Source organism: Oncorhynchus gorbuscha, linkage group LG11 (assembly GCF_021184085.1).
Source record: "Oncorhynchus gorbuscha isolate QuinsamMale2020 ecotype Even-year linkage group LG11, OgorEven_v1.0, whole genome shotgun sequence".
Classification (NCBI taxonomy): domain Eukaryota; kingdom Metazoa; phylum Chordata; class Actinopteri; order Salmoniformes; family Salmonidae; genus Oncorhynchus; species Oncorhynchus gorbuscha.
Window position 1 is genome coordinate 86,314,935 of NC_060183.1, and position 13,111 is coordinate 86,328,045.

At 45.2% G+C, this 13,111-nt stretch overlaps 1 protein-coding gene across 2 annotated transcripts in view; it reads right to left on the bottom strand.

Annotated features, from left to right (window-relative positions):
- Positions 1–11,956, bottom strand: part of musk (muscle, skeletal, receptor tyrosine kinase) — a 63,241-nt gene extending 51,285 nt beyond the window's left edge. For both annotated transcript variants that reach the window (XR_006830573.1, XM_046290693.1), the window contains exon 1: positions 11,401–11,956. Coding sequence is in view for 1 of the 2 variants with exons in the window: in XM_046290693.1 (XP_046146649.1) it covers positions 11,401–11,479 (79 nt within the window). In the remaining variant the exon portion in view is untranslated. The remainder of the gene's footprint in view (positions 1–11,400) is intronic.
- Positions 11,957–13,111: the final 1,155 nt, after the last annotated feature.

Genomic DNA, 13,111 nt, shown 5'->3' on the forward strand with positions numbered 1-13,111 from the left:
GAAGGTTCGCCTTCCAACAGGTTCACCTTCCAACAGGACAAAGAAAAATGTATACAAAAGTTTTACGGTGGTTATTATGGGGGTGTTGTGATGTCATTATGGGGTGTTGTGATGTCATTATGGGGTGTTGTGATGTCATTATGGGGTGTTGTGATGTCATTATGGGGTGTTGTGATGTCATTATGGGGTGTTGTGATGTCATTATGGGGTGTTGTGATGTCATTATGGGGTGTTGTGATGTCATTATGGGGTGTTGTGATGTCATTATGGGGTGTTGTGATGTCATTATGGGGTGTTGTGATGTCATTATGGGGTGTTGTGATGTCATTATGGGGTGTTGTGATGTCATTATGGGGTGTTGTGATGTCATTATGGGGTGTTGTGTGTAGATTGATGAGGGAAAAACGATTTAATCAATTTTAGAATAAGGCTGTAACCATCAAAATGTGTAAAAAGTCAAGTAGCCTGAATACTTTCCGAATGCTCCTCTGTACAATGAAGCCACACAGCCACAGTCACAGCTGGATGTTCTAACCAAATGTTTCCCAAACATTTGTAACAGTGTTGCTTCTGTCCCTCTCCTTGCCTCAACCTTGGGTCGATCCAGGGACCCTCTGAACACATCGACAACAGTCACCCACGAAACATTGTTACCATTCGCTCCACAAAAGCTGGGGCAGAGAAAGGGACACAACTACTTTAAAGTATCAGACCGAGTGATGTCACCGATTGAAACGTTACTAGCTCACGCTGCTAACCAGCTTGCCATTTCACACCGGTTACCCTTGCATTGACGCATTCCCATTTGGCCAACACAGACGGATCACATTTGGCCAACACAGACGGTTCCCATTTGGCCAACACAGACGGTTCACATTGGGCCAACACAGACGGTTCCCATTTGGCCAACACAGACGGTTCCCATTTGGCCAACACAGACGGTTCCCATTTGGCCAACACAGACGGTTCCCATTTGGCCAACACAGACGGTTCCCATTTGGCCAACACAGACGGTTCCCATTTGGCCAACACAGACAGTTCACATTTGGCCAACACAGACGGGTCACATTTGGACAACACAGACGGGTCACAATTGGCCAACACAGACGGGTCACAATTGGCCAACACAGACGGTTCCCATTTGGCCAACACAGACGGTTCTCAATAAGCAAAATATAGCCTAGACCTACCATTGGTGCTGCATTATTGGACTGAATCATTTAAATACCTTTGGAGGAAGTGTCTTTCTTTGGTACCTGGATTGCAGGATGGGGATGTATACTTGAACAAACTAAATGTATTGTGCAGGTAGGCATATTTGTGTATGTTTTAGGACGTGCAGGATATCTTCATTTAAACGTACTCTGATGAATAGACCATTTAATCACCTTTTATGGATTTTTTATTTATTTATCCTTTTTACCTTTATTTAACTACGCAAGTCAGTTAAAAACAAATTCTTATTTTCAAGGCTACCCTGCCGATTAGGCTGCTTTACAAAGACAGGATAAAAAAGACAGGACGCATTGCTGTTGATCCAGCCTTAGTAGCCTGGGTAAAGGAAGCCTATGGGGATCCAGCCTTAGTAGCCTGGGTAAGGACTACCTGACATGATGACTCCTTGCTGTCCCCAGTCCACCTGGCCATGCTGCTGCTCCAGTTTCTACTGACCTGAGCCCTAGGACCATGCCCCAGGACTACCTGACATGATGACTCCTTGCTGTCCCCAGTCCACCTGGCCATGCTGCTGCTCCAGTTTCAACTGTTCTGCCTTACTATTATTCGACCATGCTGGTCATTTATAAACATTTGAACATCTTGGCCATGTTCTGTTATAATCTCCACCCGGCACAGCCAGAAGAGGACGGGCCACCTCACATATGCTCTCTCTAATTCTCTCTTTCTTTCTTTCTTTCTTTCTTTCTTTCTTTCTTTCTTTCTCTCTCTCTCGGAGGACCTGAGCCCTAGGACCGTGCCCCAGGACTACCTGACATGATGACTCCTTGCTGTCCCCGGTCCACCTGACTGTGCTGCTGCTCCAGTTTAAACTGTTCTGCCTTGTTATTATTCGACCATGCTGGTCATTTATGAACATTTGAACATCTTGGCCATGTTCTGTTATAATCTCCACCCGGCACAGCCAGAAGAGGACTGGCCACCCCACATAGCCTGGTTCCTCTCTAGGTTTCTTCCTAGGTTTTGGCCTTTCTAGGGAGTTTTTCCTAGCCACCGTGCTTCTACACCAGCATTGCTTGCTGTTTGGGGTTTTAGGCTGGGTTTCTGTACAGCACTTTGAGATATCAGCTGATGTACGAAGGGCTATATAAATACATTTGATTTGATTTGATTTGGTAAGGGAAGCCTATGGGGATCCAGCCTTAGTAGCCTGGGTAAGGGAAGCCTATGGGAATCCAGCCTTTAGTATCCTGGGTAAGGGAAGCCTATGGGGATCCAGCCTTAGTAGCCTGGGTAAGGGAAGCCTATGGGGATCCAGCCTTAGTAGCCTAGGGTAAAGGTAGCCTATGTTGATCCAGCCTTGGTAGCATATGGTGATCCAATCTCTGTAGCCTGGGTAAGGGTAGCCTATGTTGATCCAGCCTTAGTAGCCTGGGTAAGGGTAGCCTATGGGGATCCAGCCTTAGTAGCCTGGGTAAGGGTAGCCTATTTTGATCCAGCCTTAGTAGCCTGGGTAAAGGTAGCCTATGGGGATCCAGCCTTAGTAGCCTGGGTAAGGGTAGCCTATGGGGATCCAGCCTTAGTAGCCTGGGTAAGGAAAGCCTATGGGGATCCAGCCTTAGTAGCTTGGGTAAGGAAAGCCTATGGGTATCCAGCCTTAGTAGCCTGGGTAAGGGTAGCCTATGGGGATCCAGCCTTAGTAGCCTGGGTAAGGAAAGCCTATGGGGATCCAGCCTTAGTAGCCTGGGTAAGGAAAGCCTATGGGGATCCAGCCTTTAGTAGCCTGGGTAAGGGAAGCCTATGGTGGACTTGATGTGAAATAGAAACAACAACAATATTTCTAAATAGGATCGGGTCAGAAGCATGAAATCACAAATCGCTTCTCTCATTCCATTGCACTGTGGGCACACATAGGACAAAATTTATTTACGCATAACATTCGCACGTCTATACAAAATATTAGACTCCTGTCAATTGTATAATTTCCCATGTTTGAGGCAGATTCTCTAAATCTGCCTTTGGTATAGCGTTATAGGAAGGACTGAATAGTTTTGTAATCGGACAAGTGGAGCTCAATGGAACTGAGAATGGGTAGCCTACAAGTGAATTTAGGTATGCAGAATTATGCAAAAGCATTACGCAAAAATCACCAAAATATTTCAACTCACTCTCAGTAGACCATTTAAAGGCCCTTTATTCAACAGCAAGTTGGCTAATGGATAAAAGATCCACCTATGTGGTTCTGCTGAACCAGCCTTGATTAAGGGAGGGGAGGCTATGCTAGGTTTTTAATCAAATTAAATTAAATGGGGTTGAAACCAATCGTTTTTTAGGTTTCTTAATATGAAATTCACCAGCACAAAAGGCACATCTCTCTTCAATGGGCACTGTGGTCATAGGTGGAAAGGGTGTGCCTCCACTCTCACAATCCATGCCATTATCAAATGCGTTATCGCTAAGAGCTCTTGGTTGGTGCAGACAGAGATGGACGCCTCGCTTCGCGTTCCCAGGAATCTGCGAAGTATTTTGTTTTTTTACATATTATTTCTTACACTGTTACCCAAGGAAATCTTAAGTCTTATTACATACAGCCGGGGGGAACTATTGGATATAAGAGCAATGTCAACTTACCAACATTATGACCAGGAATACGACTTTCCTGAAGCGGATCCTCTGTTTGGACCTCCACCCAGGACAATGGATCGGATCCCAGTAGACGACCCAAAACAGTGGCGCTGCAGAAGGGGCAGACGGAGCGATCTTCTGGTCAGGCTCCGTAGACGGGCACACCGCCCACCGCTTCCGGGTATACTACTCGCCAATGTCCAGTCTCATGACAACAAGGTAGATGAAATTTGATCAAGGGTCGCCTTCCATCAAAGGTTGTAACATTCTTTGTTTCACGGAACCATGGCTCACTCCGGATACGTTATCAGAGTCGGTACAGACACCCGGTTTCTTCACGCATCACGCCAACAGAAACAAACATCTCTATAGTAAGAAGGGCGGAGGTGTATGCCTTATTTATTTTTTATTTTACCTTTATTTAACCAGGCAAGTCAGTTAAGAACACATTCTTATTTTCAATGAAGGCCTGGGAACAGTGGGTTAACTGTCTGTTCAGGGGCAGAACAACAGATTTGTACCTTGTCAGCTCGGGGGTTTGAACTCGCAACCTTCCGGTTACTAGTCCAACGCTCTAACCACTAGGCTACGCTGCCGCCCCGGCATGATTAACGAGTCGTGGTTTGATCATTACAACATACAGGAACTGCCGACCTCATTATCTACCAAGAGAATTCTCTTCGGTTATAAATCACAGTCGTGTATATACCCCCCCAAGCAGACACCTCGACGGACCTGAAAGAACTTCATTGGACTCTATGTAAACTGGAAACCACATATCCTGAGGCTGCATTTATTGTAGCTGGGGATTTTAACAAGGCTAATCTGACACCAAGGCTCCCTAAATTTGAATCAGCATATCGAATGTGCGACCCGGTTTGGCAACACTCTAGATCACTGCTACTCTAATATCCGCGACGCATACAAAGCCCTCCCTTTCGGCAAATCTGACCATGGCTCCATTTTGTTGCTCGCAGCCTATAGACAGAAACTAAAACAGGAAATGCCCATGCTCAGGTCTGCCCAACGCTGGTCTGACCAATCTGATTCCACACTTCAAGAATGCCCCGATCACGTGGACTGGGAAATGTTCCGGATAACATCGGTCTATAACATTGATGTATACGATGATTTGGTGAGCAAGTTTATTAACAAGTGCATCGGTGATGTGGTACCCACGGTGACTATTAAATCCTTCCCTAACCATAAACCATGGATTGATGGCAGCATTCGTGCAAAACTGAAAGACCGGAAACATGACCGAATACAAACAGTGTAGCTATTCCCTCCGAAAGGCAATCAAACAAGCTAAGCGTCAGTATAGAGGCAAAGTAGAGTCGCATTTCAACGGCTCAGACGCGAGCCGTATGTGGCAGGGTCTACAGTCAATCACGGACAACAAAAATAAAACCAGCCCTGTTGCGGACACCGATGTCTTGCTCCCAGACAAACTAAACAACTTCTTTGCTCGATTGAGGACAATAAAGTGCCACTGACACGGCCCGCTACCAAAACCTGCGGGCCCTCCTTCACCACAGCCAACATGAGTAAAACATTTAAACGCGGCTAGGTTGGCATCCCTAGCCGCGTCCTCAGAGCATGCGCAGACCAGCTGGCTGGTGAGTTTACAGACATAGTCAATCAGTCCCTATCCCAGTCTGCTGTTCCCACATGCTTCAAGAGGGCCACCATTGTTCCTGTTCCCAAGAAAGCTAAGGTAACTGAGTTAAATGACTATTGCCCCGTAACACTCACTTCCGTCATCATGAAGTGCTTTGAGAGACTAGTCAAGGATCATATCACCTCCACCCTACCTGACACCGTGAGACCCACTCCAATTTGCTTACTCCTCAATAGGTCCACAGACGACACAATCTCAACCACACTGCACCCTGCCGTAACCCATATGGACAAGAGGAATACCTATGTGAGAATGCTGTTCATCGTTTACAGCTCGGCATTTAACACCACAGTACCCTCCAAACTCATTATTAAGCTCAAGACCCTGGGTCTCGACCCCACCCTGTGCATCAGGGTCCTGGACTTGCTGACGGGCTGCCCCCAGGTGGTGAGGGTAGGATACAACATCTCCACCCCGCTGATCCTCAACACTCAACATAGCCCTCTCCTGCATTCCCTGTTCACCCATGAATGCGTGGCCATGCACACCTCCAACTCAATCATCAAGTTTGCAGACGACACCACGAGATGGCCTACAGGGAGGAGGTGAAGGCCCTCAGAGTGTGGTGTCAGGAAAATAACCTCACACTCAACGTCAACAAAACAAAGGAGCTGATCGTGGACTTCAGGAAACAGCAGAGGGAACACCCCCCTATCCACATCGACGGGACAACAGTGGAGAAGGTGGAAAGTTTTATTTCCTCGGCGTACACATCACTGACACACTGAATTGGTCCACCCACACAGACTGCGTGGTGAAGAAGGCGCAACAGCGTCTATACAACCTCAGGAGGCTGAAGGAATTTAGCTTGTCACCAAAAACACTCAGAGAGAGAGAGAGAGAGAGAGAGAGGGAGAGAGAGAGGGAGGGAGAGAGAGAGAGAGAGAGAGAGAGAGAGAGAGAGAGAGAGAGAGAGAGAGAGAGAGAAGAATGTGACTATCTGATAGTCTCAGTGCCAGAGAGCATGGAACAATGTGACTGCCAACAGAGCCCGAACAAAGGACCCACCAGCTGCTATGAATCAGAGAGCTATGGCTTGACATCATCCGGCGCATTACACCGCCATTAACAAGTAAGCAACAGAACCTGTACAACATGCTACAACTATACAGCTCTACATCAGTACTGTACAACATGCTACAACTATACAGCTCTATATCAGCACTGTACAACATGCTACATACTGCTATATCAGCTCTACATTAGTACTGTACAACATGCTACAACTACATCAGCTCTACATCAGTACTGTACAACATGCTACAACTATACAGCTCTACATCAGTACTGTACAACATGCTACAACTATACAGCTACAACTATATCAGCTCAATATCAGTACTGTACAACATGCTACAACTATATCAGCTCAATATCAGCACTGTACAACATGCTACAACTATACAGCTACAACTATATCAGCACTGTACAACATGCTACATACTGCTACATCAGCTCTATATCAGTACTGTACAACATGCTACAACTACATCAGCTCTACATCAGTACTGTACAACATGCTACATACTGCTATAGCTACATCAGCTCTACATTAGTACTGTACAACATGCTACAACTACATCAGCTCTACATCAGTACTGTACAACATGCTACAACTATACAGCTACAACTATATCAGCACTGTACAACATGCTACATACTGCTACATCAGCTCTATATTAGTACTGTACAACATGCTACAACTACACCAGCTCTACATCAGTACTGTACAACATGCTACAACTATACAGCTACAACTATATCAGCTCAATATCAGTACTGTACAACATGCTACATACTGCTACAACTACATCAGCTCTATATCAGTACTGTACAACATGCTACATACTGCTATAGCTACATCAGCTCTATATCAGTACTGTACAACATGCTACAACTACATCAGCTCTATATCAGTACCGTACAACATGCTACATACTGCTACAGCTACATCAGCTCTATATCAGTACTGTACAACATGCTACAACTACATCAGCTCTATATCAGTACTGTACAACATGCTACATACTGCTATATCTACATCAGCTCTACATTAGTACTGTACAACATGCTACATACTGCTATAGCTACATCAGCTCTACATTAGTACTGTACAACATGCTACAACTACATCAGCTCTACATCAGTACTGTACAACATGCTACATACTGCTACATCAGCTCTACATCAGTACAGTAACCTGGCTGTATGTATCATGAGTCTCCAGGGAACACAGAACTGATAACCTTGCTGTATGTATCATGAGTCTCCAGGGAACACAGAACTGATAACCTGGCTGTATGTATCATGAGTCTCCAGGGAACACAGAACTGATAACCTTGCTGTATGTATCATGAGTCTCCAGGGAACACAGAACTGATAGCCTGGCTGTATGTACATTGAGTTGGCATTCAAGCACATTGGCCGGTGTGTGTGTGTGTGTGTGTCTGTGCTGGCGTCAGTGGTTACTGTGTAGTGGCCCTCTGACTGTGAAACCCAACCAGGCAGCTTCCGCTGGGTGTTTCAGCGGATATGTCACCTGTTCCTGCAGATGCCAAGATTCTCTCAGCTCTCTCAACTCCTAGACACCAGTGACTACAGCCTCTACACTATCTTAGTGACCAGCCACTAAGGTAACTACAGCCTCTACACTATCTTAGTGACCAGCCACTAAGGTAACTACAGCCTCTACACTATCTTAGTGACCAGCCACTAAGGTAACTACAGCCTCTACACTATCTTATCTTAGTGACCAGCTACTACAGTAACTACAGCCTCTACACTATCTTATCTTAGTGACCAGCTACTACAGTAACTACAGCCTCTACACTATCTTAGTGACCAGCCACTAAGGTAACTACAGTCTCTACACTATCTTATCTTAGTGACCAGCCACTACAGTGACTACAGCCTCTACACTATCTTAGTGACCAGCCACTACAGTAACTACAGCCTCTACACTATCTTAGTGACCAGCCACTAAGGTAACTACAGCCTCTACACTATCTTATCTTAGTGACCAGCTACTACAGTAACTACAGCCTCTACACTATCTTATCTTAGTGACCAGCCACTACAGTAACTACAGCCTCTACACTATCTTATCTTAGTGACCAGCTACTACAGTGACTACAGCCTCTATCTTATCTTAGTGACCAGCCACTAAGGTAACTACAGCCTCTACACTATCTCACCTTAGTGACCAGCCACTACAGTGACTACAGCCTCTACACTATCTTATCTTATCTTAGTGACCAGCCACTACAGTAACTACAGCCTCTATACTATCTTATCTTAGTGACCAGCCACTACAGTGACTACAGCCTCTACACTATCTTAGTGACCAGCCACTACAGTAACTACAGCCTCTACACTATCTTATCTTAGTGACCAGCCAGTACAGTGACTACAGCCTCTACACTATCTTAGTGACCAGCTACTACAGTAACTACAGCCTCTACACTATCTTATCTTAGTGACCAGCTACTACAGTAACTACAGCCTCTACACTATCTTATCTTAGTGACCAGCCACTACAGTGACTACAGCCTCTACACTATCTTAGTGACCAGCTACTACAGTAACTACAGCCTCTACACTATCTTAGTGACCAGCTACTACAGTAACTACAGCCTCTACACTATCTTAGTGACCAGCTACTACAGTAACTACAGCCTCTACACTATCTTAGTGACCAGCTACTACAGTAACTACAGCCTCTACACTATCTTAGTGACCAGCTACTACAGTAACTACAGCCTCTACACTATCTTAGTGACCAGCTACTACAGTAACTACAGCCTCTACACTATCTTAGTGACCAGCTACTACAGTAACTACAGCCTCTACACTATCTTAGTGACCAGCTACTACAGTAACTACAGCCTCTACACTATCTTAATTTAGTGACCAGCCACTCTACGTACAGTAGTTGACACTGCAGAGATTGTTGGCTGCCATGTTATGGGTTCCTGACCCAATTATATATATTTTTTAATATTTCTCAGAACTTTTTTGTATGTTACATTTCCACCATCATTTCCTATGACCAAAATTAGTTTCTGGATATCAGAACAGTGATCACTAACCTCTATTTGGATGAAGAGTTCTATTCCAACGAGTCAGCATCTGTGGATGTACTGCTCATTCCGGAACAGTCCCTAATCCCCGGGGGTAGAAAGAGGAAGAGACGGCGCAGGAGAGGCCAACGAGCGAGTTAATAACCCAGACCTACCCTCCGTTCTATTGGCGGGAGAACAAACTAGACTATCCTATCACATAACATCTCCCCATACATTAGCTCTAACCTTCTTGAAAGCTACTTTATTGAGGAAAAGTGTATTTACTATGAGTGTGATATATAGTTGTTTGCACCTAGCTGTTTTAAGATTAATGCACTAACTGGAAGTGGCTCTGAATAAGAGCGTGTGCTAAATGATTAAATATCTATATAAATGTAAGGTTAAAGGGATGCTTCAGGATTTTGGCAAAGATAATTTTGTGGGAGCCAATTGGTAGTTACAGTCTTGTCCCTTTGCTGCAACTCCCGTATGGACTTGGGAGAGGCGAAGCTCAAGAGCCCTGCGTCCTCTGAAACATGACCCAGCCAAGTCGCACTGCTTCTTGACACAGTGCCCGCTTAACCAGGAAGCCATCCGCACCAATGTGTCGGAGGAAACACCTTACACCTGGCGACAGCGTTAGCGTGCATTGCTCCCGGGCCGCCACAGGAGTCGCTAGTTCGTGATGGGACTAGGACATCCCTGCCGGTCAAACCTTTCCCTACCCTGGATGATGCTGGGCCAATTGTGCGCCACCCCATGGGTCTCCCGGTTGTGGCCGGCTGCGAGAGAGCCTGGACTCGAACCCAGAATCTCTAGTGGCACAGCTAGCACTGCGATGCAGTGCCTTGGACCACTACGCCACTCGGGAGGCCTATCAGCTTTAATCTGAGCGTTTTTTCATCCGTATTAGGTGAATCGTTTATCAACTTCGCTCAGATATTCATAGAATACTGTTACCACAAATACAAGGTAGCTACGATAAGGTAGCTATGATGAGGTAGCTGTGATGAGGTAGCTGTGATGAGGTAGCTGTGATGAGGTAGCTATGATAAGGTAGCTGTGATGAGGTAGCTATGATGAGGTAGCTATGATGAGGTAGCTATGGTAATGTAGCTATGATGAGGTAGCTATGATGAGGTAGCTATGATGAGGTAGCTATGATGAGGTAGCTATGATAATGTAGCTATGATAAGGTAGCTATGATAATGTAGCTATGATAAGGTAGCTATGATGAGGTAGCTATGATAAGGTAGCTATGATATATATCAAATGTTCAGAGGAAGGGGACTCAGGTTTACTTTGAAGCACAATAACAAAAGGACTGAGAAAATGTGTCAAGATAAAGCACTGAATTAAGATACAAAAGATGTTTGTCAATGTGCTATATGAGTAAATTTTAATCTCCAAAATATTAGTCACACAGTTCTTCTGCCAATGTCTATCTGTACTATTATTAATTTCCTGTATGTCTGACAGACTCAACATCTGACAGAGATGTTATAACTTAAGCCACAAGTTCATTCCCCAATTAACTGAGTCCATCTCCTCCACTATTCATAGTAATTAGCCCCTGTCTGTCTGTCTGTCTGTCTGTCTGTCTGTCTGTCTGTCTGTCTGTCTGTCTGTCTGTCTGTCTGTCTGTCTGTCTGTCTGTCTGTCTGTCTGTCTGTCTGTCTGTCTGTCTGTCTGTCTGTCTGTCTGTCTGTCTGTCTGTCTGTCTGTCTGTCTGTCTGTCTGTCTTTCTTTCTTGATATATCCCTGACAACAACCAGACAGTGGTGATTAGTTTCAGATACTGAGGCATACCGCATTACAGCGTTACATGGCATTGCAGGCCAGTTTATCGGTACAAACCTCTCTGCAGTCCGACACTCGCCACAATCCGTGAAAGGAACAGGATCTGTAGCAGTGGAATGTGCTTGATGAGCTTCATTCTGATTCAGTTCTGTTTCGTCTGGACCGGATCAAGTATTTACAGTCCCATGTGTGGTTTAGAAGAAGTCCTAATGTGCCTGTCTGTTGTTCAGGCTGTAGTTTCTCCTGAGAAGAAGTGTGTCTGTTGTTCAGGTCGTAGTATCCCCTGAATGTCTGGTATTATCAGGCTTAGTCTCTGTCCCTGCCATGCTAGCTGAAAGCGCTACGCGGCATTAGTTAGATGGGTCTGGTCTGTTGTTCAGTCCTAATGTGTCTGTCTGCTAACTGACTGAGCTGTGTGTGTTAGATATGTCTGGTCTGTTGTTCAGTGTCTGTCCGCTAGCTGACTGCACTGCGTGAGTTAGATAGGTCTAGTCTGTTGTTCAGTGTCTGTCCGCTAGCTGACTAAGCTGTGTGAGTTAGATAGGTCTAGTCTGTTGTTCAGTGTCTGTCTGCTAGCTGACAGCGCTGCGTGAGTTAGATAGGTCTGGTCTGTTGTTCAGTGTCTGCCTGCTAGCTGACAGCGCTGCGTGAGTTAGATGGGTCTGTTATTTACCCTGTGAGGAGATGGACAGCAGCAGCTGCTGGGTATTACACTCCTACTCTGTAGTCTCAAATGGCACCCTATTCCCAATATGGTCAGAATAAGTGAACTTTGAAGGGAATAGGGTGCCATTTCAGACACAAACATAGTTAGGATTAAGACATGAAGATCACTTTATTGGTCAGTTAGACACAAGGTCCAACCGAAATGTGGCTTCTGCTTTTAACCAACCCCTCTTAAAGACACACACAGGTTTGGGAGAGGTGCTGCGGGCTGGGCGTCTGGAGAGCTGTTGTTGTGGGGGCTAAGTGCCTTGCTCAAGGGCACAACGGCAGGCAATGGCATCTAGGATTTGTGATGTAGTCAGCTACTGTGGAACATCACTGGAAAGAGAGTCACCCATTGGTATATCACTGCTGTTTTACCACCCATTGGTATATCACTGCTGTATAACCACCCATTGGTATATCACTGCTATTTAACCACCCATTGGTATATCACTGCTGTATAACCACCCATTGGTATATCACTGCTGTTTTACCACCCATTGGTATATCACTGCTGTATAACCACCCATTGGTATATCACTGCTGTATAACCACCCATTGGTATATCACTGCTGTATAACCACCCATTGGTATATCACTGCTGTATAACCACCTATTGGTATATCACTGCTGTATAACCACCCATTGGTATATCACTGCTGTATAACCACCCATTGGTATATCACTGCTGTTTAACCACCCATTGGTATATCACTGCTGTATAACCACCCATTGGTATATCACTGCTGTATAACCACCCATTGGTATATCACTGCTGTATAACCACCCATTGGTATATCACTGCTGTTTAACCACGCATTGGTATATCACTGCTGTATAACCACCCATTGGTATATCACTGCTATTTAACCACCCATTGGTATATCACTGCTGTATAACCACCCATTGGTATATCACTGCTGTTTTACCACCCATTGGTATATCACTGCTGTATAACCACCCATTGGTATATCACTGCTGTATAACCACCTATTGGTATATCACTGCTGTATAACCACCCATTGGTATATCACTGCTGTATAACCACCCATTGGTATAT